The 27,915-nt window shown below is 32.6% G+C and overlaps 1 protein-coding gene across 4 annotated transcripts in view; it reads left to right on the top strand.

The window, feature by feature from the left end:
• The window catches only part of LOC143045353 (uncharacterized), a 127,715-nt gene that overhangs the window by 86,496 nt on the left and 13,304 nt on the right, over positions 1–27,915 (top strand). For all 4 annotated transcript variants that reach the window (XR_012968936.1, XM_076217808.1, XM_076217806.1 and 1 more), the window contains 28 exons: positions 875–997; positions 1,386–1,561; positions 1,959–2,034; positions 3,280–3,525; positions 5,325–5,506; positions 5,858–6,092; positions 6,677–6,799; positions 8,880–9,041; positions 9,250–9,411; positions 9,997–10,095; positions 10,364–10,465; positions 10,654–10,780; positions 11,080–11,173; positions 12,072–12,192; positions 12,496–12,605; positions 13,062–13,176; positions 13,541–13,666; positions 13,912–14,039; positions 14,586–14,779; positions 15,281–15,405; positions 15,981–16,223; positions 16,855–17,014; positions 17,429–17,644; positions 17,993–18,276; positions 18,647–18,787; positions 25,550–25,645; positions 26,913–27,116; positions 27,597–27,849. Coding sequence is in view for 3 of the 4 variants with exons in the window: in XM_076217808.1 (XP_076073923.1) it covers positions 875–997; positions 1,386–1,561; positions 1,959–2,034; positions 3,280–3,525; positions 5,325–5,506; positions 5,858–6,092; positions 6,677–6,799; positions 8,880–9,041; positions 9,250–9,411; positions 9,997–10,095; positions 10,364–10,465; positions 10,654–10,780; positions 11,080–11,173; positions 12,072–12,192; positions 12,496–12,605; positions 13,062–13,176; positions 13,541–13,666; positions 13,912–14,039; positions 14,586–14,779; positions 15,281–15,405; positions 15,981–16,223; positions 16,855–17,014; positions 17,429–17,644; positions 17,993–18,276; positions 18,647–18,787; positions 25,550–25,645; positions 26,913–27,116; positions 27,597–27,849 (4,423 nt within the window). In the remaining variant the exon portion in view is untranslated. The remainder of the gene's footprint in view (positions 1–874; positions 998–1,385; positions 1,562–1,958; positions 2,035–3,279; positions 3,526–5,324; positions 5,507–5,857; positions 6,093–6,676; positions 6,800–8,879; positions 9,042–9,249; positions 9,412–9,996; positions 10,096–10,363; positions 10,466–10,653; positions 10,781–11,079; positions 11,174–12,071; positions 12,193–12,495; positions 12,606–13,061; positions 13,177–13,540; positions 13,667–13,911; positions 14,040–14,585; positions 14,780–15,280; positions 15,406–15,980; positions 16,224–16,854; positions 17,015–17,428; positions 17,645–17,992; positions 18,277–18,646; positions 18,788–25,549; positions 25,646–26,912; positions 27,117–27,596; positions 27,850–27,915) is intronic.

The following is a 27,915-nucleotide window of genomic DNA, read 5'->3' as shown; positions in this document are numbered from 1 at the left end:
TATTTTACACATGATAACCAAGTTGCAATTGCTGGTAAATTGATCCTGTCACTGTGCTCAGTTTTTGAAAGCTTTAAATCATTGATAATTTTGACATTGCTCTGTGAAAACCTTATAATTTATTCTAATACAATTTTATATTCTTAATACCATTATGTGTGGCATAAATGTCAGTCCTTTTTTTCAGTCATTATTGAAGATAATTTACTAGTAATAGTAAAAATGTGCCTTGTCACACTTTTTTCTTTACACAGATGTATGAGAGATAGGTTCAAGAAATAACCTCTGAAAAAGTCTTTCTTTATTTCAGATGACTAAATATATTCTAAAAATATTTATAATTGCAAACACTCAGACCTTATGACAAAATATATATGATTTTAAAAAAGAATGCACATTATTTACGACTTCCTTGAAAAATGTGTTTTATTTAATTCAGTGGGGAATGCCTAAATAATTAATACTAACATGTAGATATTGTTATCTATTTATTATTACAAATAAGTTACTAGGGTCTGTTTACTTACTTTTCATTCAAACTTCATTGTCATGGGAAAAAATATTTTGTTTGGATATGATATTGAAAAATATATATTCTTATTAGATGTAATATAGTGCAGATTCTATTTGTTATTGTCTTTTACTGTAATTTTATAAGTAATTAAATGAAATACTTTTCTAAATTAATGTGTTACTTTATTAAGTTATTTTTATAATTAGAAATGCTGATGGTGAGGACAAATTAAAAAGATAATCATTATCCTTAATTTAAAAAGAAAATAATAGTTCAGCTTTTTTTTTTTAAATTGAAAAGGGATGTTTGCAAGGAATGTATCTTGTTTTAGTAAATTAATGTTATTTTTTTTTTTGGCAGATGGAAGAAAGAAGAGAAAGAAAAGATCAGCTTTACTTACTGAAATGAATAGAGACAAGAGATCAGTGGAAGTACTTACAACAACAACAGCATTCTGGAATTCATCTGTCCCTAATTGTAATGGTAAATAATCTCTTATTACACTGTTTTTTAACACTACTTCTACAACAGTTGTCTTACTTTTGACTCTGTCACTTGATTCTATGTGATATGGTAATGACTTATAATTTTTATTATAAGGGTTGAGGGTTGATACTGGTGTGATATTGAAAAAGCCATATCATATACACTTTATTATTTACCTCAAGTAAATGTTTTTATGTGACATGACATTATAAAAATTAGGGGGTTGAAAAAGCTGCTGCAACAGTGACTGATCCATTATGTGACTTCATATAGTTTAAAGGTGTGATTTTAAAAGCCTTTGCAACCATGAATAATATATCATCTCAGATGGCTGATACAGCACAATTGCAGTTGAAAATATTACACATATAACACATCTTTGCAGATATAAAGGCACCAGTATTCCAGAACTGTCCAACAAAAGATATTATAGTCCACAAAGAACCATGGGGACCAGTATTTGTGAACATAAGTCAACCAACAGCAGTAGATAACTCTGGTATCAGTCCAAAGATAACAGTAACACCTGAGGATTTTAGACAGCCCTATCTGTTTAGAGAGGTAAAATTTCAAAACAAACAATATTAACTTTGAACCATCTTTATGCATGTCATAATTTTTGTTGTCATAAGATATGTTTTAAAATAAAGTACTAAGTTGAGCAAATTATCTTTTCACTGAAATGAGAATAACTTGAAATAAACTACAGCGTAAACAGTGGAAGTGTTGGTCAATGCTTTTGCAATTGGTCAATTATATTGTGAATTCTACATGACACTGTAGGTGTTGGATACAAAATTGCTGAAACCTAGAGCAATGTTGATTTCTTAAAAATGTAATTTGCATAAAACAGTTCACGGTATTGATGACAAATATTTTATTTTTTGAATTTCACAAGCTCTATTGTATTTACTAAACTAGCAGATTTATTTATGCTTATATAAATTTAACATTTTAGAACACCACAGTAACATTCACTGCTGAAGATGGGTCAGGAAACTCTAAACAGTGTGAAATCTATGTTATATTGATAGGTAAGGCTTATAAGTTATTCTCCTTTATACAATTTAAAGTTACTATAGTCGCCGTCAGCTGAAATTCTTAGCGGTTATCGGTAAAAATAATCTGAACTATCAATCGCGTTCACTCGAGATATAGTTTTTCACATTCCATTCATAAATCGCAAAAAGAAAAACCACTACTGACCTACCTTTTAAGTGATCACACTGTAATAATCCTGACCTTCACATTTTCCAGAATATTTTCCATTGTAATTCCGCCATCTTCGTTTCTTTGAGGATCATTTGTTTACATATGACATTCGTCACTGTACGCAGTTTCCTGAAATGTTCCTTTCATTGATGTGATAAGGTTTCCCGCGCTTTATGCAAATTTTATGAAATTGAACTCCACGGAAACACTTCCGGTAAAAACAATGGCTGATTCCACCATTCAAAATCGTCTATGAAAAAGTGAAGGTCAGGATTATTACAGTGTGATCACTTAAAAGGTAGGTCAGTAGTGGTTTTTCTTTTTGCGATTTATGAATGGAATGTGAAAAACTATATCTCGAGTGAACGTGATTGATAGTTTAGATTATTTTTACCGATAACCGCTACGAATTTCAGCTGACGGCGACTATACATGTATTGCCATTTTGGTGCAGGATTGTTTTCAAGTACTGGTATTTTATTTGCAGTCTGAAACATTGAGATTTTTATTATTGGCTAATTTTTGGTATACGGTAGGATAGTTTTCAAATACTGCTAACCTTATTTCCAAGACTGAGAAACATTGGAATTGTATCCAGCAAGTACATTTTTTCTCAGTTCATGAAAATTGGTATCCACAAAAATATAGGAATCCACAGTAGTATACTGTAAACCAACTAATTTTCGCGAGCGATTTATTTCCGCAACATTCACGAGTACAAAAATAACGTGAATATAAAGAGTCGTGAATATGTACCTTTGGATCTTTACCTATTTAACTACATCATCATGATCAAGCAAATTTGAAAATCACGAAATTAAATCGCCACGAAACGTGTTTGTAAGGAGTAAACGCAAAATAAAGTATCCGCGAAAATAAGTTGGTTTACAGTATACATTATGAATAAATGTTCATCAATCTTTTAATTTTGTTATATTAGCCACTGGATAAGACAACCATGTAAACATATTTCTTCTTTGTCAAATGATTTTAAATACTCAATGTCAAATACTACTCCCATTAATAGCTTTAATATTGCATTCAGTAGTACTATTTATTTGTTTTAGACATACATCCTCTCACAATCAGATGTCCTGTAGATGTGGTCTATGTCCCATATGCTACTAGCAGTGATGTTGTCAATATAACATACAACAGTATAGGTGTTGTGGCCTCTAGAAGTGCCACACATATAACATACCAGCCACCATTCGGTACTAGTATCAAGATAAAGGAACATGTAAAGGTCAAAGCTACAGCACATGGTTCCAATGGCAACACTGTATCATGCAACTTTACTTACGAAGCTACCAGTAAGTTGTTTTTATTAGCATTCTTAGAATATCAAAACATGAAGTTGATTTTATTATTGGTGAGAAAGTTTATTTTCAGGTTCTTAATTTTTATTGAAAAAATGGGATTGATTTTTGGGATTATGGTCCTAACAGTTTAGGAATTAGGGGCCAAAAAGTGGCCCAAATAAGCATTTTTCTAGTTTCCAGACAATATTACTTGTGAAACTCGAACTCAGTGTTGACAAGCTTAGATGATACAGTTATTGAACTACAAATAACACATGGCTAAGAAGCCACCTAGTAGGTGGAGTATGTTCAGCAGGTAAAATATAAAATATAAGAAGAATATATGTACCAAAATATTGCAACATGATAGCTTATATGTTCTACTTCAAATATTTGTTATGCCCCACCTACGATAGTAGAGGGGCATTATGTTTTCTGGTCTGTGCGTCCGTCTGTCTGTTCGTCCGTCCGTCTGTTCGTTCGTCCGTCCGTCTGTCCCGCTTCAGGTTAAAGTTTTTGGTCAAGGTAGTTTTTGATGAAGTTTAAGTCCAATCGACTTCAAACTTAGTATACATGTGCCCTATGATATGATCTTTCTAATTTAAATGCCAAATTAGAGTTTTGACCCCAATTTTACGGTTCACTGAACATAGAAAATGATAGTGCAAATTTCAGGTTAAAGTTTTTGGCTTCAGGTTAAAGTTTTTGGTCAAGGTAGTTTTTGATGAAGTTGAAGTCCAATCAACTTGAAACTTAGTATACATGTGCCCTATGATATGATCTTTCTAATTTAAATGCCAAATTAGAGTTTTGACCCCAATTTTACGGTTCACTGAACATAGAAAATGATAGTGCAAATTTCAGGTTAAAGTTTTTGGCTTCAGGTTAAAGTTTTTGGTCAAGGTAGTTTTTGATGAAGTTGAAGTCCAATCAACTTGAAACTTAGTATACATGTGCCCTATGATATGATCTTTCTAATTTAAATGCCAAATTAGAGTTTTGACCCCAATTTTACGGTTCACTGAACATAGAAAATGATAGTGCAAATTTCAGGTTAAAGTTTTTGGCTTCAGGTTAAAGTTTTTGGTCAAGGTAGTTTTTGATGAAGTTGAAGTCCAATCAACTTGAAACTTAGTATACATGTGCCCTATGATATGATCTTTCTAATTTAAATGCCAAATTAGAGTTTTGACCCCAATTTTACGGTTCACTGAACATAGAAAATGATAGTGCAAATTTCAGGTTAAAGTTTTTGGCTTCAGGTTAAAGTTTTTGGTCAAGGTAGTTTTTGATGAAGTTGAAGTCCAATCAACTTGAAACTTAGTATACATGTGCCCTATGATATGATCTTTCTAATTTAAATGCCAAATTAGAGTTTTGACCCCAATTTTACGGTTCACTGAACATAGAAAATGATAGTGCAAATTTCAGGTTAAAGTTTTTGGTCAAGGTAGTTTTTGATGAAGTTGAAGTCCAATCAACTTGAAACTTAGTATACATGTGCCCTATGATATGATCTTTCTAATTTAAATGCCAAATTAGAGTTTTGACCCCAATTTTACGGTTCACTGAACATAGAAAATGATAGTGCAAATTTCAGGTTAAAGTTTTTGGTCAAGGTAGTTTTTGATAAAGTAGAAGTCCAATCAACTTGAAACTTAGTATACATGTTCCCTTTGATAAGATCATTCTAATTTTAATGCCAAATTAGAGAATTTATTCCAATTTCACAGTCCTTTAAACATAGAAAATGATAGTGCGAGTGGGGCATCCGTGTACTGTGGACACATTCTTGTTTTTATCTAATTTAGGGGATGACCAGATTCCATTGTACAAAATTACAGTAGTATACAGTGCCACCAATAAGCAGGATACAAATCCAGGTGATTGTCCGATGAAGTATGGAACAGAGCTTATACATAAAATACAGAATTTATCAGTGGCAGAATGTAATGACAGTTTTATGCTTATGCCAAGTTTTACAGTTCATCAGGTAATAAATGTATGATTGAAAAATAGCGCAATATTTTACAGCAAATTTTGTTATTGATCTGTAACTAAGTTTTGTTTGGGATATAGATTTTATAGAACTATAAGTATGGAATAAACTGTACAGGAAAATGAAGGCACTCTGTATTTTTTTTAAACTTATTTCAGTGTAGATATATAGTATTGGTGATGAAAGTAAAGGTGATTTACCTAAACAGCCTCATTTGTCAGCTGTCAGGTTTGATTTTTGGTTTAACAAAAATATTTTTTTATTCTTATACATCTTTTATACAGAGCTTGAAAGTTTATTGCTTGGGCACACCCTAAAACATGATTTTTTAATACTTCATTTCAGGACAAAATAGTTGTGGATATATCTGTCATGTTTATGAATTTTAAGACATTGAATTTTGATTCTATGAAACACTGTGGTAATTTAAATGCACAAAAGATGATAGATGCTGGGAATCTCACATTGGCTCCCTCTGGTTGTGAACAGTTAAAACTTATATTCATTGAAGAGGAGACAACTCAGGACTACCTTTGTGAAAGTAATTTCACTGTCCTGAATAGAACCAGTAAATATTGCAGTATGTATTCTTATTGACTCTTTTTTATGCCCATTAATAGGCATTATGTTTTCTGGTCTGTGGGTCCGTCTGTTCATTCATTTGTCCTTTCTTCCGTCCGTTCCTCCGTCTGTCCGGCTTCAGGTTAAAGTTTTTGGTCAAGGTAGTTTCTGATGAAGTTGAAGTCCAATAAACTTGAAACTTAGTACACATGTTCCTTATGATCTTTCTAATTTAATGCCAAATTAGAGATTTTACCTCATTTTCACAGTGCACTGAACATAGAAAATGATAATGTGGATGGAGCATCCGTGTACTTAGGACACATTCTTGTTTAAAGTGATATCTTGTCTTTATTCAATGGTTCTTAAAATTCAAGTATGCAATGAATAATAGGCATCAGCTAAATATTTAAGTTGATGTTCACTTCTTCTGGTCAATCAATCAAATTGAATAATGCTTTAATACTTGTGGGTCTATCCTAGTCACCTACTGAAAAGAATTATTTTAAACAGTTTAATAAATCATATGAGTATTGCTTTATTATACACCATACAATGCTTCACATTAATTACAATGTTATATATTTGTAATTTTCATTATAGCATATTGCCATAAAGGTACCTTCAGTAATCAGACAAGTGGACAGTGTGAGGTTTGTCCAGTAAAACAGGACACCATACCTACAGAATGTATGCCTTGTACAGAAGATAGTTCAGTTTGTTTAGGTATTATATTTCTCATTGTCAGTTTTACACTCATTGTGATTCATTAAAGATAATTCTTTGAAAGAACTTTTGAATGATGTTCATGTAGCCACCACAATATAAATATTTTGACCTTTCATTTAGAGAAAACATATATTCTTAACTCATCCATGCTAATGAATACATTTCAGATTGTTTTAATGGGCCCTCAATGAAGTTGTCGGTGCCATATAGTTTTACCCTTGTCTGAAATTCCGTAATTCCGTCATTCCGCAACAAACCATTATACAGAGTTTTTTTCTAAACTCCTTCAGATATTGGGCTGATTATTGGTATGTGAGTTAACAATGATGAGTTACAGATCAAGTTTAAGTTTCGTACCATTCCGCTATTTTTTGCTGAAATTACAGGCTTTGGACTTTGATAAATTGTTGGAAATCACAGTTATACAAACTTTTTTTCTAAATGCCTTCCATTATTGGACTGATTTTTGGTATGTGAGATAACAATGATCAGTTACAGATCAAGTTTAAGTTTCGTACCATTCCGCTATTTTTTACTCCAATAACGGGCTTTGGACTGATAAATTGTTGAAAATCACAGTTATACAGACTTTTTTTCTAAACGCCTTTAGATATTAAACTGATTTTTGGTATGTGAGTTAACCATTATGAGTTACAGATCAAGTTTAAGTTTTGTACCGCTCAGCTAATTTTTGCCGAATTTACAGGCTTTGGACTTTGACAAATTGTTGAAAATCACAGTTATACGGACTTTTTTCTAAATGCCTTCAGATATTAATCTGATTTTTAGTATGTGAGTTAATCATGATGAGTTACAGATCAAGTTTAAGTTTCGTTCTGCTCCGCTAATTTTTGCCTAAATAACGGGCTTTGGACTGATAAATTGTTGAAAATAATAGTTATACAGACTTTTTTTTCTATACACCTCCTGTTTTTATACGCCCGTCGTCTTTTAGACGGGACGTATTATGGTATACCGTTGTCCGTCCGTCCGTCTGTCCGTCCGTCTGTCGTCCACACTTCGGACAATAACTCAAAAACACTTTCACCAATTTCCATGAAACTTAAGTGAATTGTTTATATCTATTGACATAAGCTCCCTTTCGTTTTTTTTTAATTTCAGATTTTAAGTTTTGGATTTATGGGGCTTTATTCATAAAAAAGGGGGGATTTTCAACACTTCGGACAATAACTCAAAAAGGCTTTCACCAATGTCCATGAAACTTTGGTGAATTGTTTATATCTATTGATGTAAGCTCCCTTTCAATTTTTATAAATTTCAGATTTTAAGTTTTGGATTTATGGGGCTTTATTCATAAAAAAAGGGGGATTTTCAACACTTCGGACAATAACTCAAAAAGGCTTTCACCAATGTCAATGAAACTTTGGTGAATTGTTTATATCTATTGATGTAAGCTCCCTTTCAATTTTTATAAATTTCAGATTTTAAGTTTTGGATTTATGGGGCTTTATTCATAAAAAAAAGGGGGATTTTCAACACTTCGGACAATAACTCAAAAAGGCTTTCACCAATGTCCATGAAACTTTGGTGAATTGTTTATATTTATTGATGTAAGCTCCCTTTCAATTTTTATAAATTTCAGATTTTACATTTCCGTGTTATGAATTTTTATGCTTAAAAAAGGGGGGATTTTCCAATTTTGGGACAATAACTAACACTTTCACAAAATTTTATGCTACTTTGATAAATTGTTTATATCTATTGACATAAGCTCGGTTTCCATTTTTATAAATTTTAGATTTTATGTTCTCTTAAGTAATGAATTTTTATACTTAAAAAAGGGGGATTTTATGAAACTTTGGTGAATATATTAATGTAACATCCCTTTTGATTTGTATATATATTTCTAGTTGATCATATAAATTCATTTAAAGCATAAAAGACAAGTTAAAAGAGCAACGGGCGTATCATGCGCTAAAGCGCAGCCCTTTATTTTCCTTTGTTTTCTAGTTGATTTTGTCTGTACTGAAGAATTTTAAAATTTGAAAGGAAAAAAATCTTGAAAATATTAAAGTAAGTTAAACAATGATTTTAATTTTGTATTTATTTCTTTCAGATCGTTGTAAACCAGGAGAATATTCCCCAACTGGATTACAGCCCTGTACCAAATGTTCTGTTGGTACCTACACAGATACTCACAATTCTACTATATGCCAGTCTTGTCCACCAGGGAATTCAACTTTAAGTACAGGGAAAAACAGTCTACAAGGTTGTATTGGTAAGTCTTACAGTAATCAAGGCACAACTCTCCATTACATATTGTATTATGGCTTTTTCTTTCGTGTGATTTGCGGGTATGCTCAAGTTGTACATGAACAGTAATATTTTGAGTAAGCCAACACAGTTTTTAATATGTTTTTTTACATTTTGAAATATATGATGCTTTACAATTATGTGAAATTTTCAGAATTGTATAATATTTACAGATGAATGTCCTATTGGGAGCTACAGTCATACAGGTCTTATCCCATGTCAGCCATGTCCACAGTTGTTTTATTCTGATAAAACAAGGTCCCAATCATGTACAGAATGTCCACCTGGTCAAGTAACAGTTTCAACTGGAAGTTCAGCAGCTAATCAGTGTTATGGTAACTTACTTTATTTATATTGAAGAAGTATATTGAATAGAAGGAGATTTGGAGTATGTGTGTAAATGAGACAGCAATGATTATTTTGGGGCCGTGACCCAACTTGATTTAGGTGAAATAATATTTTAGCATTGAATAAAATAAGCTCATCATCTATTAAAATAGGCAAGTACACTTCTAGATCAGACACAAAGCTAAGAAAATCTATTATATTTTCTTTGTAACTTACAAGGTATTACTGTAGTAATCACATATAGTTATTGTAAAAGCATGATATTGGTATTATTTAATACTGGAGGCTTAATTTTTATGTCCAACTTTGAAGGTAAGGCATTATATATTCTTGTCTGTCAGACTGTTAGTTCATTTTCTCTGTTCAGTCATCTCATATAAGAATGCCATCAAGTCAAAAGTTAGATTACCATGAAGTCATGGTCACATCAAATTGAAACTTAGTACACATGTTCATTATTACATAAAAATAAGAGGATATGATATGAGCATTGTGTCCTATGGACACATATTTTTATTATTTCATATTATTGAAATTTTCACTATGTTATTTACCTTTTCTTCATATTACAGATCCTAAAGTATGTTCTAATGATATTTGTAATAATGGTACCTGCGAGCCAAAGGATAGTGGAAGACATTTTGTTTGTGAATGTTTCCAGGGATTTATTGGTCAGTATTTTTAAAAGTAAAAATTGGACAGGGGAAAACTTTTTACAAAATCATCCTTATGTTTCTTCAAGGACCACAAGTTTCTAGTCTAGATTAGGGTCAAATTTCATTTGAATAGAGCTAAAGGTTGTGACTATAAGAGGCCTTCAGTGCCAAAATCTATAGAAATCTGATGTTCTATCTATTGTAAAGAAGACAAGATTGTACCATATATATTTTCAATGCTTGTCTTATATTTTATGAATTACTATCAAACTATATTTTTCAGGTGCAATATGTGATGTTAATGTACAAGAGTGTGACAGTAATCCATGTGTTAATGGTGACTGTGTAGATGAAATAAACAGTTATACCTGTACATGTTATCAAGGTAAATGCAGATACAAATTCAAAATATACTGTGTTGCTACTCAAGACTGCGTAAATACTGTTATTTAATGTTTAAAAATAATGAGAGAAAAACATGTTATCCTTCTTTTTACTTTCAAATTTAAAATATTCATCAGATCCTATGTTGTTTATTTTCTAACAAAAGCTGAAAATTTTTATGTTTTATAGGTTTTACAGGACAAAATTGTGAAACCAGTATCAATGACTGCTCCCTGAATACCTGCAGCAATGGTACATGCATTGATAGTTTGAATTCCTCTTCCTGTCTCTGTTATGATGGATTTACTGGTGATAGGTATGTATAAATAAAAAGGCATTGAATACCTCTAGTACTATTTTTATCTCTGCAGAGATGGATTTACAGATAATAAGTAAAAACTAAGAAGCAAAGTTATGTTATTACCTTATTTGTCTCTGCCAAAACAATTGCACAGGTGATCTTTGAATTGCATAGATTACTTATCTCTGGGGGCTTCAAACATGGTTAATACATTGTATTTTGGTTGTTGTAAGAACATAATATTTGAAATATAATAATTATCATTCTACTCTATTGTAATGTAAAGATTTATAAATGAAATCATTTTGTTGCAGTTCTTGTGTAGAGAAGACTGAATGTGATCCAAATACTTGTGAACATGATGGTCTCTGTATAGATTTGATAGACGACTTCATCTGTAACTGTTCTGTAAGTGTTTACTCTTGTTTGAGGTGATACATTTCTGTCAAGATCTTTTAAACAGAATGTGGATGGAGATTTCTCTAGACACAAGTCTGTATTTTTTTTATTTAAGCTATACCAATGCTAGAAACTGTAATATTGACCCAATGCAAAACTTAACATGTATTATTCAGACAGGTAATAGTTAAATTTCTACAAGGCTTAATTTTTTTTGGACATTTTAGACCTCTGTATTGTGTATGCTAGATGTAAAACCTTACCCTAAGACACCCTTTCCAGAATACCATTTAACTCAACTTTTGGTTTAAAGTTCACCTAATTTCCTAAAGTTGATACAGTATATCTTAATTTTGAAACCACATCAGCTAACTTATGTCTGAAAGTATGAAACATAATTGGAGCAACATCAAACGACTGATTGGATATCCAGGTCATATATTTATGGTTCCTACTTTATGAAGATAACATATGTTGCTGCTTGTACATGTAATATGTATAGATTACAACATGCCCTTTTCCATATTGGCCCTGGTATCATCCTCGGACTCCCATATCGGCCTCGAGGCTTTAGCTGAGGGCCGATATGAGTTGAGGGATGATACCAGGGCCAATATGGAAAAGACATGTTATAATCTATTTATCACATATTAAAGTTCTGCAGAAAAGAGGAAAACAAATCCAATTATAACAATTTATTGAAACATAACAGGTAAAAATCTTAAACGGTTGATCACAAAAGTGTTGTTAAGGATGCAATGACGTCACATCATTTAGAATCAAGGCACAATAACCAATAACCTCTTTTTTTTCCCCAGGCAATTTTGAGGTTATTACATATGCAAAACCTGACGTATTGGTGACAAATATGTGATAAAACTATTTATTATTGTTGTATTCCTTTTAGGGTACAGGTTATGTTGGTAAGAATTGCAGTATGTTACCAGAGAGATGTTATAATGGATCCTGTTTAAATGATGGAGTATGTCATCCACATGTCAGTGGGTATAGCTGTTCTTGTGCTCAAGGTAAATAGTGTGGTGTGCTAGAATATAATACAAACAGTGTATGGAAATATTTGGGTTTATTATTTAAGTTACATATTTTTTGGATTATTTTTAAGAGGGCAAAGATGAAATCTTAACTACTTTATTTATATGTCTATTGTATGGATGCAAGTACTGTATAAATTAATATTTGAAATTGATACTCAAGTTTACACATAAAAAAAATAACTGCTCTGTTTTGTTGAATTAGAATGAGCAATTTAAATAAGAGATCTTTTCACTGGTATAACCTAATTGATAATGAATTTACATTTTATATCACAGGGTATACAGGAGAATACTGTCAGATCAACATTGATGAATGTCAAGGCCACTACTGTAGAAACCATGCTGTCTGTGTCGATGGGGTCAACTCTTATACTTGTCTTTGCCAGGTAGGTTACTATTTACTTTTCTTTGCCACTGCCATAGCAGAGGGGGCGCTTATGTTTACCCTTGTCCGTTTGTATGTTCTTCGATATGTCCCAAACTTTAGTTTGCTTCAGATAAATTTTATGACACTTATACACAATGCTTATCACAAAATACACAGATCAAGTTTGAATTTGGGTGCCCAGAAAGAACCACAGACTTCCAGTGGGAAAACTAACTATCCTAGTCAATAAAGATTAAAGTCAAACACACCTGCCATATGCTGGGTTCAAACTTACAATCTCCATGTATATAGGTTAGAGATACAGTAGACGAACTTCTTAGACCACTCTGCCACTGAGGTCTTTTAAATGAAAGTACCGGTACTGATATTGCTTGCCAGAGGTGAAGCATATGTTATAGAGACAATTGTTACAGTTACCACATATTAACAAACCACACTTTCTTTTTATTTACAGCCCGGTTACAATGGATCTCACTGTAATTACAACACTATGTGTGATACCAGTCCTTGTGTGAATGGAGGAGCATGTCAGACTACACTTACTGGTTTTATGTGTAACTGTTTACTAGGTAAGATTTAGTTTGTGTAATTACAGCACTATGTGTGATACTAGTCCTTGTGTGAATGGAGCATCCTGTCAGACTACACTGATCTAACTGTTTACTAGGTAAGGTTTAGTTTGTGGAATTACATCTAATTGATTGGTCGAGTATTGAAGGACTTAATCTGACTCCATGCATACTGGATAAATCTGGACTTCATATGTATTGTCCATTGATGACACTTGATATGTTCATATTTAACTACCTGGCTATCAGATATCAGAAAAATGCATATTAAAAAAGGAATTACTATATTACATGCAATACCTATAACTATATGCAGAATTTTTTTATTTTTTTTTTTTAACTCAGAATTTGATTTTGTTTACAGGTTACTCTGGTGTATTGTGTGAAGTAAACATAGACGAATGTAAACAGAATAATTGTAATCCAGATACATCTCAGTGTGTAGACCAGATAAATAGTTACACCTGTAATTGTCTACCTGGATGGACAGGTAATAATTTAAACTCACATTTTGAAATATTTTATATGAATTAGACAGTTTTTTTTTCATGTTGCAAAAATTAAAATCGCATTATAGCGTAAAAAGAATAAATGGCAATAATAAATGCACTCAATAATTACTGAATTTAGAGTATTTAGTAGTGATGTTAATTACATATGGATTTACATATCTGAAGGTTTTTATAAGCCAGCATATATGTCCTTTCAAGTAATAAATTATGTGTGATATTTTAGGTGAATTCTGTGATGAGCCTACAAATGAATGTCTATCAAGTCCATGTGCTCATAGTAGTCAATGTTTTGATCATGAAAACCAGTTCTCCTGTTCCTGTGTTGATGGATATACTGGTCACAACTGTTCAGTAAGTGTTCCATTTTCAATTTCAGTATACCAATAACTTGACATAGTTTTAGAAAAAAACAAAATATACAATAGAAAAAAGCTATCTATTCGGGAGTTGTTATTTCATTTATTTTGCAAGTGAGAATAATTATTTCTACATAGTTAACTATGTGATTATTTAAAAACCAGGATGTGATTTAAAAATTTATTCAAATTTTACTTCTAAACTGGGGGTTTTCTTGACAAAATGGTTACTGTGGATACATTATTTTTTGGTAGGATACCAATTTTTGTTGATTTCGGTGATAACTGGGAACCGTTAAGTTCAATGTTCAACTATAGGCTTTTATGCAGACTTCACAAAACTACGAAATCTAGTATACATGAAAATATAATTGTTCCTCAATCCATGAAAATTGCTACCATAGAAAAAATAAATGAATCCACAGATGAATCTGTTGGTATTGAATTTGAAGAAATGCTTGTGGAATGATAATGATGTCCAAAATTCTAGGTGTTCATCAGTATCAGCTATATGTAATAACTATGAAACTTTTCTTTTTAGACCCAGGTTATTGAGTGTGATTCACATCCCTGTTACAATGACGGCCAGTGTTTAGACCAAGTAAATGGCTATAGGTGTACATGTAAGGGGAGTTTTACTGGAAGTCAGTGTGAGAAACATGTTGACCTGTGTGTTGGATCTCCTTGTTTACACAATGGTACATGTCAAGAACTGGTGGACACCTTTTTATGCAAGTAAGTATATTTAAAATGTGTTATGTTTTCCTAGATTTGACAATTTAAAATTTTATGCACCTTTCTGATTTTATGATTTTCATGTCAACTATTTCATACATTTATGACTTTTTTATGAATAAAAGGGGAGACAATACCAATTTGGGAATTAAAAAAACACAAGTTGAAGAAAGAGAAACAGACTCATGGCATAAAAAGAAGATTTAATACAAACAGTACACAAAACACTACTAACAGAAGGCAAAAATTGTGAAGAGACTGTTCACTCGGGCGTATCCAGCCATTTTTAAAAGGGGGCTCCCAACCATATGTCCTCATTCAAATTCAATAGTTTCAACAAAAGGGGGTTCCAACCCTTGGAACCCTCCCCCTGGATCTGCCACTGACACAAACCCCACCAAAAAAAAAGTGTGATCTGACAGCATGGTCAAAAGTTTATGAACTTGATCTTGTTAACTTTTATCTATTTTTAACTTGACCAATGATTATGATTTGTTACAGATGTGAAGTTGGATGGACGGGCAGTAGATGTGAATCATTGATAGATAACTGTGTTAGCTTACCATGTTACAACAATGCCGTCTGCATCAACGGTATCAACCAATACACTTGTGTTTGCAAACCAGGTCAGTTGAATTACAATTTTAATTTGAAAGTGAGGCTGGCAGGGCAATAATCTTTAAGTAATGTTTGAATTGTGCTGATGCTTGATAATTTTATGTTGAGTTATTTCTTCTTTGTAGAAAGGACAAATATGTGACTTATTTTCATTATTTAGTGACCAGAATCATAACAGTCGGGATAATTGTTAGCAATTGATATAAAGGGTGTAAAGGACAACCCTGACAAAGGTTTATTTTGTGTGCCCAAGTTGACCAACCAATATAGTAAATTAGAAATTAATATATACTTGAGAAAAATATTGATGTTGTTTTGTTTTTCTTTTTAAATATAATTGACGATTGACAGCAAACCACAAACACACAATAAAATGAACAAAAATTGAATAAGACATCTAGAGATAACATTGGAGGGTTGTGTTTTATAAAACATTTACATTGTATATACTACTTTTCAGATTATTGCAGCATTGCATATAAGAACATTAAAACATGTGCTGATGTTATGGCATTATCTAAAATGTATCCTTAAAACAAATGAATTTTAAAGTTTACTGATTATAATTTTAACATAATTTCAGGTTATACTGGAAGTCACTGTCAGATGGACATTGATGAATGTTTTAATACAGATCCATGTCTTCATGAAGGAGTTTGTACAAATCTGATTGGTGGATATTATTGCACATGCTCAGATGGGTATACTGGAACAGATTGTGCTGACCTTGATATTCCATGTCCTTCATGTCAAAATGGGGCTATTGAATGTTTTAATGGAGAATGTGTATGCCTGCCAGGCTTTATTGGTCCTGATTGTGGTAAAGGTAAAAATAACTATAGATCATTTGTTTGTGAACTGTGTTTCAAGGGAGATAACTTATTATTAGATACCTTTGTTTTAAGGGAGCTAATTCATTATAAAAGTCCCTTTGGTAAAATGATTGTTCAGATAATCTGACTTTTTTGTTTTCATTAAAGGGGTATTGCTGTTAAAGCTTTCATCCATAGTACAATTAACACACAGTGATCAGTCTAAGTAATTTGAATCCTCAATTAGGGGAAAGAAGCATATATCTTATTTCAAAGTTTACCTCTGTATTGCAATTCCAACGGAATCATCAGTAAAATATTTAGGAATGTAAATCAGTTTTATCCAAGAATATCTATGACTATCCTCTTTATACTTCTGTAAATAAATGAATTTTAAAATCATTTTATTTTTCATGAAATTTTCAATTGTGGGAAAGAAGTTCTGATGTCTTCTTGTAAGATTTCATGAAAATCTTGACACAGGAAAAATTCAAAATATACAATTTTAGATAAGAGAAAACTTTTGTTCACGTGCTGAAAGAATACCTAACTAAAAGTAAATTTTTCAAAGTAAGAAGAGTTTGTAATAAATGTGTTTTTTTTTTGTTTTACTCAATCTTATGCATTTCTTATTCTATATTTCAGAGGTAAACCCTGACTTTGATTTGTATTTCCATGGTAACAGTAGGATAGATACAGGTGTTAAAAGAATAAAGAATAGAAACCAGTTTAGTGTGTGTCTGTGGTACAAGGCTTTTGGTCTGGTGTCATCTATGCCTGTTCTAACTCTAGTGGCTGTAAATGGGTAAATTATTTTCTAAGTTAGAAAATAAACAAGTTTTTAATGTGAAAATTCAACTTATCCATAACAACACATTAATGTAACTTTTGAATAATGCAGATTTTGTTAACCCCTCAGTTTTGTTGGGATAAATATGAATAATAAAGATATTTGATATTAAAAAAAAGAGAGACTGAAGCTCAGTGGCGAAATAAAGTTTGATTTTCTCAATCTTTTTCAGTTCTTTCATATGTTATCTTCTTTTTTGGAAAATAATGATGTCTCTTCTTGTTGAGTTATGCTTTTTTATTGTCAATAAATATCTTAACATATTTTTAAAAAAACATGATAAATATTATATAGTTAAAGCCATAGGATCTAAGATTTTGTTTGACAATGATGTTATCAACATGTTCTCAGAGGTTTATTTGTTTTCAGTAACAGGGAAGATGATGTTTTAAGTATATACAGTGACTGTATACACCTGTCGTACTTCAGACAGACAGAGTTCAACATATCAGTGACACCACGGTCATGGAATCATTTATGTGTAACTTGGGATAGCCATGACAGTGGACACTGGTCAGTTTATATCAATGGTTGGATACAGGTAGAGGGCAATGAATTTGGTAATGGTCAAGAACTTCCTAAAAGGTAAATAACCACTTTACATGTATAATAAATTCCGTTGGAACTTTAAACCTTTAAATATTTTATCACAGTAGACAATTGAATAAGGATGGTTTATTTATTCTCATCTAAAATTGTATGGACCATTGGAATGAGAGAGAGAAATCAAAATAATACAGATCTCATAATTTTCACACTAATAAGAATTTGTATTTTTTGGAGCGTTTGCATTATTTGTTTACATCATTTCCTGAAATGTATTCTTACATACCGGTAGGCATCAAATCAATTATTAGTTAATGGGTATTATGATCTAAATTTATAGAAATTTTAACATATTTTGTACTAACTTAAACAATTCTAAATTTTCAGACAAAAACTTGTATTTGGACAAGCAACAGAAGATTCTAACAGTACATTTCATGGTATGATTAGTCAGGTGAATTTGTATGATACTGTACTGAATGAGTCTGAGATAACAAAGGGAGGTAAAAACTGCTCTATCAGTATGCCAGTAGGGTCAGTATTTAGGTGGCAAGAATTTACCAGCTATATCAGCACAGAAACTGCAGGTGTGAATGTGATCGAACCATCTCTATGTGGCAGTGACGAATGTCCCTTAAGTTATGAAGGAGAATGGTGTAACACAACTGAAGGTAATTATAATGTTATGTTGTGTTTTGCCTTGATATGGTAAATCTTTCTGTTCGTGCTTGGTATGGGCTCTTTGCTGATTTCAAATTTAAAAGAAGTTTAAAGTTTTATTAGTTTATCAGTGCAGAGTACAAAAAAAACAACATTCACCTATGCATAAGTCATTGCTTTCAAGATGTATTTAAAGGATCCAACAACTATTTTCACAACAAATCTTACGAGTAAAACCTCTTGAAAGTCAAGAATATTCAGTATAACTTACAATTAAAAATAGACTTTTGTGAAAAGAGCCTGATGTAGTGTAATTAGAAATTTTATTGTGTAAATGAGTAGAACAAAGAAGACTTAATACTTATGTACTTTCTTTTAAAGATACAGAGGCACCAACAGTTATATACTGTCCAGAATATGTACAAGTTGTTACTGCTAACAGACTTAATATTGTGAATTGGACAGTGCCTCAGTTTACAGATAATGTAGGGATCATCAATGTAGTACAGACACATAGATCAGGTATGTATTGAATCATCAGTTTACAGATAATGTAGGGATCATCAATGTAGTACAGACACACAGATCAGGTATGTATTGAATCAGTTTACAGATAATGTAGGGATCATCAATGTAGTACAGACACACAGATCAGGTATGTATTGAATCATCAGTTTACAGATAATGTAGGGATCATCAATGTAGTACAGACACACAGATCAGGTATGTATTGAATCAGTTTACAGATAATGTAGGGATCATCAATGTAGTACAGACACACAGATCAGGTATGTATTGAATCAGTTTACAGATAATGTAGGGATCATCAATGTAGTACAGACACACAGATCAGGTATGTATTGAATCATCAGTTTACAGATAATGTAGGGATCATCAATGTAGTACAGACACACAGATCAGGTATGTATTGAATCAGTTTACAGATAATGTAGGGATCATCAATGTAGTACAGACACACAGATCAGGTATGTATTGAATCATCAGTTTACAGATAATATAGGGATCATCAATGTAGTACAGACACACAGATCAGGTATGTATTGAATCATCAGTTTACAGATAATGTAGGGATCATCAATGTAGTACAGACACACAGATCAGGTATGTATTGAATCATCAGTTTACAGATAATGTAGGGATCATCAATGTAGTACAGACACACAGATCAGGTATGTATTGAATCAGTTTACAGATAATGTAGGGATCATCAATGTAGTACAGACACACAGATCAGGTATGTATTGAATCATCAGTTTACAGATAATGTAGGGATCATCAATGTAGTACAGACACACAGATCAGGTATGTATTGAATCATCAGTTTACAGATAATGTAGGGATCATCAATGTAGTACAGACACACAGATCAGGTATGTATTGAATCATCAGTTTACAGATAATGTAGGGATCATCAATGTAGTACAGACACACAGATCAGGTATGTATTGAATCATCAGTTTACAGATAATGTAGGGATCATCAATGTAGTACAGACACACAGATCAGGTTTGTATTGAATCATCAGTTTACAGATAATGTAGGGATCATCAATGTAGTACAGACACACAGATCAGGTATGTATTGAATCAGTTTACAGATAATGTAGGGATCATCAATGTAGTACAGACACACAGATCAGGTATGTATTGAATCATCAGTTTACAGATAATGTAGGGATCATCAATGTAGTACAGACACACAGATCAGGTATGTATTGAATCATCAGTTTACAGATAATGTAGGGATCATCAATGTAGTACAGACACACAGATCAGGTATGTATTGAATCAGTTTACAGATAATGTAGGGATCATCAATGTAGTACAGACACACAGATCAGGTATGTATTGAATCAGTTTACAGATAATGTAGGGATCATCAATGTAGTACAGACACACAGATCAGGTATGTATTGAATCAGTTTACAGATAATATAGGGATCATCAATGTAGTACAGACACACAGATCAGGTATGTATTGAATCATCAGTTTACAGATAATGTAGGGATTATCAATGTAGTACAGACACACAGATCAGGTATGTATTGAATCATCAGTTTACAGATAATGTAGGGATCATCAATGTAGTACAGACACACAGATCAGGTATGTATTGAATCATCAGTTTACAGATAATGTAGGGATCATCAATGTAGTACAGACACACAGATCAGGTATGTATTGAATCATCAGTTTACAGATAATGTAGGGATCATCAATGTAGTACAGACACACAGATCAGGTATGTATTGAATCAGTTTACAGATAATGTAGGGATCATCAATGTAGTACAGACACACAGATCAGGTATGTATTGAATCATCAGTTTACAGATAATGTAGGGATCATCAATGTAGTACAGACACACAGATCAGGTATGTATTGAATCATCAGTTTACAGATAATGTAGGGATCATCAATGTAGTACAGACACACAGATCAGGTATGTATTGAATCATCAGTTTACAGATAATGTAGGGATCATCAATGTAGTACAGACACACAGATCAGGTATGTATTGAATCATCAGTTTACAGATAATGTAGGGATCATCAATGTAGTACAGACACACAGATCAGGTATGTATCGAATCAGTTTACAGATAATGTAGGGATCATCAATGTAGTACAGACACACAGATCAGGTATGTATTGAATCATCAGTTTACAGATAATGTAGGGATCATCAATGTAGTACAGACACACAGATCAGGTATGTATTGAATCAGTTTACAGATAATGTAGGGATCATCAATGTAGTACAGACACACAGATCAGGTATGTATTGAATCAGTTTACAGATAATGTAGGGATCATCAATGTAGTACAGACACACAGATCAGGTATGTATTGAATCAGTTTACAGATAATATAGGGATCATCAATGTAGTACAGACACACAGATCAGGTATGTATTGAATCATCAGTTTACAGATAATGTAGGGATTATCAATGTAGTACAGACACACAGATCAGGTATGTATCGAATCATCAGTTTACAGATAATGTAGGGATCATCAATGTAGTACAGACACACAGATCAGGTATGTATTGAATCATCAGTTTACAGATAATGTAGGGATCATCAATGTAGTACAGACACACAGATCAGGTATGTATTGAATCAGTTTACAGATAATGTAGGGATCATCAATGTAGTACAGACACACAGATCAGGTATGTATTGAATCATCAGTTTACAGATAATGTAGGGATCATCAATGTAGTACAGACACACAGATCAGGTTTGTATTGAATCATCAGTTTACAGATAATATAGGGATCATCAATGTAGTACAGACACACAGATCAGGTATGTATTGAATCAGTTTACAGATAATGTAGGGATCATCAATGTAGTACAGACACACAGATCAGGTATGTATTGAATCAGTTTACAGATAATGTAGGGATCATCAATGTAGTACAGACACACAGATCAGGTATGTATTGAATCATCAGTTTACAGATAATGTAGGGATCATCAATGTAGTACAGACACACAGATCAGGTATGTATTGAATCATCAGTTTACAGATAATGTAGGGATCATCAATGTAGTACAGACACACAGATCAGGTATGTATTGAATCATCAGTTTACAGATAATGTAGGGATCATCAATGTAGTACAGACACACAGATCAGGTATGTATTGAATCATCAGTTTACAGATAATGTAGGGATCATCAATGTAGTACAGACACACAGATCAGGTATGTATTGAATCATCAGTTTACAGATAATGTAGGGATCATCAATGTAGTACAGACACACAGATCAGGTATGTATCGAATCAGTTTACAGATAATGTAGGGATCATCAATGTAGTACAGACACACAGATCAGGTATGTATTGAATCATCAGTTTACAGATAATGTAGGGATCATCAATGTAGTACAGACACACAGATCAGGTATGTATTGAATCAGTTTACAGATAATGTAGGGATCATCAATGTAGTACAGACACACAGATCAGGTATGTATTGAATCAGTTTACAGATAATGTAGGGATCATCAGTGTAGTACAGACACACAGATCAGGTATGTATTGAATCATCAGTTTACAGATAATGTAGGGATCATCAATGTAGTACAGACACATAGATCAGGTATGTATTGAATCATCAGTTTACAGATAATGTAGGGATTATCAATGTAGTACAGACACACAGATCAGGTATGTATTGAATCATCAGTTTACAGATAATGTAGGGATCATCAATGTAGTACAGACACACAGATCAGGTATGTATTGAATCAGTTTACAGATAATGTAGGGATCATCAATGTAGTACAGACACACAGATCAGGTATGTATTGAATCATCAGTTTACAGATAATATAGGGATCATCAATGTAGTACAGACACACAGATCAGGTATGTATTGAATCAGTTTACAGATAATGTAGGGATCATCAATGTAGTACAGACACACAGATCAGGTATGTATTGAATCAGTTTACAGATAATGTAGGGATCATCAATGTAGTACAGACACACAGATCAGGTATGTATTGAATCATCAGTTTACAGATAATGTAGGGATCATCAATGTAGTACAGACACACAGATCAGGTATGTATTGAATCAGTTTACAGATAATGCAGGGATCATTAATGTAGTACAGACACACAGATCAGGTATGTATTGAATCAGTTTACAGATAATGTAGGGATCATCAATGTAGTACAGACACACAGATCAGGTATGTATTGAATCATCAGTTTACAGATAATGTAGGGATCATCAATGTAGTACAGACACACAGATCAGGTATGTATTGAATCATCAGTTTACAGATAATGTAGGGATCATCAATGTAGTACAGACACACAGATCAGGTATGTATTGAATCATCAGTTTACAGATAATATAGGGATCATCAATGTAGTACAGACACACAGATCAGGTATGTATTGAATCATCAGTTTACAGATAATGTAGGGATCATCAATGTAGTACAGACACACAGATCAGGTATGTATTGAATCATCAGTTTACAGATAATGTAGGGATCATCAATGTAGTACAGACACACAGATCAGGTATGTATTGAATCAGTTTACAGATAATGTAGGGATCATCAATGTAGTACAGACACACAGATCAGGTATGTATTGAATCAGTTTACAGATAATGTAGGGATCATCAATGTAGTACAGACACACAGATCAGGTATGTATTGAATCATCAGTTTACAGATAATGTAGGGATCATCAATGTAGTACAGACACACAGATCAGGTATGTATTGAATCAGTTTACAGATAATGTAGGGATCATCAATGTAGTACAGACACACAGATCAGGTATGTATTGAATCATCAGTTTACAGATAATGTAGGGATCATCAATGTAGTACAGACACACAGATCAGGTATGTATTGAATCAGTTTACAGATAATGTAGGGATCATCAATGTAGTACAGACACACAGATCAGGTATGTATTGAATCAGTTTACAGATAATGTAGGGATCATCAATGTAGTACAGACACACAGATCAGGTATGTATTGAATCATCAGTTTACAGATAATGTAGGGATCATCAATGTAGTACAGACACACAGATCAGGTATGTATTGAATCATCAGTTTACAGATAATGTAGGGATCATCAATGTAGTACAGACACACAGATCAGGTATGTATTGAATCAGTTTACAGATAATGTAGGGATCATCAATGTAGTACAGACACACAGATCAGGTATGTATTGAATCATCAGTTTACAGATAATGTAGGGATCATCAATGTAGTACAGACACACAGATCAGGTATGTATTGAATCAGTTTACAGATAATGTAGGGATCATCAATGTAGTACAGACACACAGATCAGGTATGTATTGAATCAGTTTACAGATAATGTAGGGATCATCAATGTAGTACAGACACACAGATCAGGTATGTATTGAATCATCAGTTTACAGATAATATAGGGATCATCAATGTAGTACAGACACACAGATCAGGTATGTATTGAATCATCAGTTTACAGATAATGTAGGGATCATCAATGTAGTACAGACACACAGATCAGGTATGTATTGAATCATCAGTTTACAGATAATGTAGGGATCATCAATGTAGTACAGACACACAGATCAGGTATGTATTGAATCAGTTTACAGATAATGTAGGGATCATCAATGTAGTACAGACACACAGATCAGGTATGTATTGAATCAGTTTACAGATAATATAGGGATCATCAATGTAGTACAGACACACAGATCAGGTATGTATTGAATCATCAGTTTACAGATAATGTAGGGATCATCAATGTAGTACAGACACACAGATCAGGTATGTATTGAATCAGTTTACAGATAATGTAGGGATCATCAATGTAGTACAGACACACAGATCAGGTATGTATTGAATCAGTTTACAGATAATGTAGGGATCATCAATGTAGTACAGACACACAGATCAGGTATGTATTGAATCATCAGTTTACAGATAATGTAGGGATCATCAATGTAGTACAGACACACAGATCAGGTATGTATTGAATCATCAGTTTACAGATAATGTAGGGATCATCAATGTAGTACAGACACACAGATCAGGTATGTATTGAATCAGAATTAGTAATATATTTTTTGAAGTTTTGGGATCAATTGGCTACAAGTTCAGGATTAGAGTAGGTAAAACTTTTTTTGAGACATTGCAGTAAATCAATATGAAGTTCCAACCCTGGATAAACACATTACTACCCTCCGCTCACTTTGAAAACAGTTTTTGAGGGCTGTATATTGGAATCACTTGGTCCACTCCTTAACCTATTGGTCCGTTCATCTGTTTGTCTGTCAGTCTTTGTGCCTTGTTAGTACATATAAATGGCTGGATGGATATAAATGAGTCTTAAAAAATTTGTAGAACACTACCTGATGATGTGCATAAGGGAATATATTTCTGGTCCAACATGTTAAAGGGAGATCATTATATTTACTTACTTCAATATTTCAATATGTGGTAATAGTTCTTGTAAGCCAATGGGTATCTTAATGTGAGATAACAAACTTTTCAATTTTTTGTTAGCTGTAAAATTGGGAATTGATTCATGCATTTATTAATGCTCAATACAATAAGTTCACTTAAATGCCATTAAAAACATTGAATGGCCTCAAATTTAGTAGATACAAGGTACATTAAGCGAAGAAAAATTGTTATTGTTGGTATAAAATTCATTTCAATTACTTCACTTACTTCATATATTATGTATGCATAAAAACTTGCCTTAAAATGTTGTAGGTCAAGTGTTTGCCTATGGAGAATATGATGTAATGTATATTGCCTATGACACAGAGAATAACACAGCTATCTGTAGTTTTACAGTGTATGTTATACGTAAGTATCTTTACTATTCTGTAGTTTGATATTTTTTTTTGATAAGAGTTAAAGTGATACTGCTTTTTAAAATTTTCTTTTAATCGCAAATGGAGGTGCAAGAAATAATAAATATACTCTAAACCTTAAAATACAATACTTGTAATGATAATAAAATTGAGAAAGGAAATGGTGAATATGTCAAAGCGACAACTACCCGACCATAGAGCAAACAACAGCCGAAGGCAACCAATGGGTCTTCAATGTAGCGAGAATTCCCGCACCCGTAGGTGTCCTTCAGCTGGCCCCTAAAATATGCATAATAGTACAGTGATAATGGACGTCATACTAAACTCCGAATTATACACAAGAAACTAAAATTTAAAATCATACAAGACTAACAAAGGCCAAAGGCTCCTGACTTGGGACAGGCGCAAAATTGCGGCGGGGTTAAACATGTTTATGAGATCTCAACCCTCCCCCTATACCTCTAGCCAATGTAGAAAAGTAAAATAATAACAATACGCACATTAAAATTCAGTTCAAGAGAAGTCCGAGTCTGATGTCAAAAGATGTAACAAAAGAAAATAAATAAAATGACAATAATACATAAATAACAACAGACTACTAGCAGTTAACTGACATGCCAGCTCCAGACCTCAATTAAACTGAGTGAAAGATTATGTCTTCATCATATGAATATCAGGTACAATCCCTCCCGTTAGGGGTTTAGTATCATACTATCATAAAATATATGAGAAGAACATAACCCGTGTCATGCCAACAACACGGATAAGCCTACTTGAAATTTCCTGATTTCCAAATGATTTGTATGTCTTTTTTATGTCTCTGCTGCAGTGGAGGGGGCATGAAGTGTTACCTCTGTCCATACCTCCCAAAATTAGTTTCCTTTCTTTTCCAATTTGTCTCAACCAAATGTTATAAAACTTTTACACAATGCTTAATACCTCTAATCACAGATCAATTTTAAATTTGGGTGGTGTCACTTTTACAACTCTGTATTTCTGTCTCTTTATAAATATATATGCAAGGGGATGCAGCATCTTTCCCCATTTATTTTAAATAAGATTAATTCAAGGTCAAAGTTAAAAGAATAATTGATTGGTTGCTGTTTGCTTAATGTCAAGTGACATAAAGTAAATATAATATAAAAGCAATTATTTATTTAATAAGATGTGTATTTTTATGAGAAAAGCAGTCCAAAGAAAAATAAAGAAGTCAGAATAACATTTGAAGCATTTTTTATATTGTTTATATTTATTTTCAGCATTTAATTGTTCCTTACCAGCACCACCATCTAATGTGATCCTGACATGCTCTACCTGGTCAGAGGGTTTACAATGTTCTGTCAAATGTCAAGATCCCAGAATTCAGAGCTTTGTAGAGGAAGTTCCATCATTTTATAAATGTGGCCGTGAAGGATTCTGGGACCCACCCAGAGGGAGAGAATTTAACTTCCCTAGTTGCGCTGGTAAGTGTCTACTAGTATATTAGAAACTGATAGGCGTTTATATGTTTCTTGACGCCATGGAAATAGCTTGACACAGTTACTTTTATATCTTGGTGCTTTGATGCTATTGAGCATTAATATGTTGTTCAAATTCACATATTTTGTGTGAAATCATCGAAAAAAGTAAAAGAGAAAGAAACCTGGCCAAGTATGCACTTATTTTATGCCACAAAGAGTCATATGTAATTGATAAAACATCATATTAAACCAAATTACCATAGGAGAAATAGATTTTAACTCTTTGAGAATTAAATGTCACCTGGTATTAATTCTTGTAATTTGAATAATAACCATAATCGCATCACAGTCTTGTTTATTATTATATTGAAACTGAAATCAAGCCATATCCAACTCAAATGCATTAAAAAAGTCTGTAAGTATATGAGACTGTATATCTATTTAAAACCTTGTTTAATGACACCTCATTCAATAATTTTGTAGAATCTTCGTCCCCTGATGGAACAATAAAAGGAGAGTTAGTATATCTAGGACCTCCCTGCACACTCAGTTCTAAACAGATACTTAATGAGAGCTTTGTTAAAAATATGAACAATTGGAACATGGAATTTGGACTGTGTCCTGAGATTGGATGTAATTTTTCCAACATAACTATATTATGTGTGTCATCAGGAAAAAGACGGAGAAGATCAACTAAATCAACATATAATGTTACATTTGACATTCCAGTTAATGGGTAAGGGATTATAATTATTTGATCTTTAAGAAACATTGGAAGAAGGCCTTTGTAATATTTTTATTA

Source organism: Mytilus galloprovincialis, chromosome 9, assembly GCF_965363235.1.
Source record: "Mytilus galloprovincialis chromosome 9, xbMytGall1.hap1.1, whole genome shotgun sequence".
NCBI classification, from domain to species: Eukaryota; Metazoa; Mollusca; class Bivalvia; order Mytilida; family Mytilidae; genus Mytilus; species Mytilus galloprovincialis.
The sequence above is the reverse complement of the archived record's forward strand: the minus strand, read 5'-3'. Positions and strand labels throughout refer to the sequence as shown.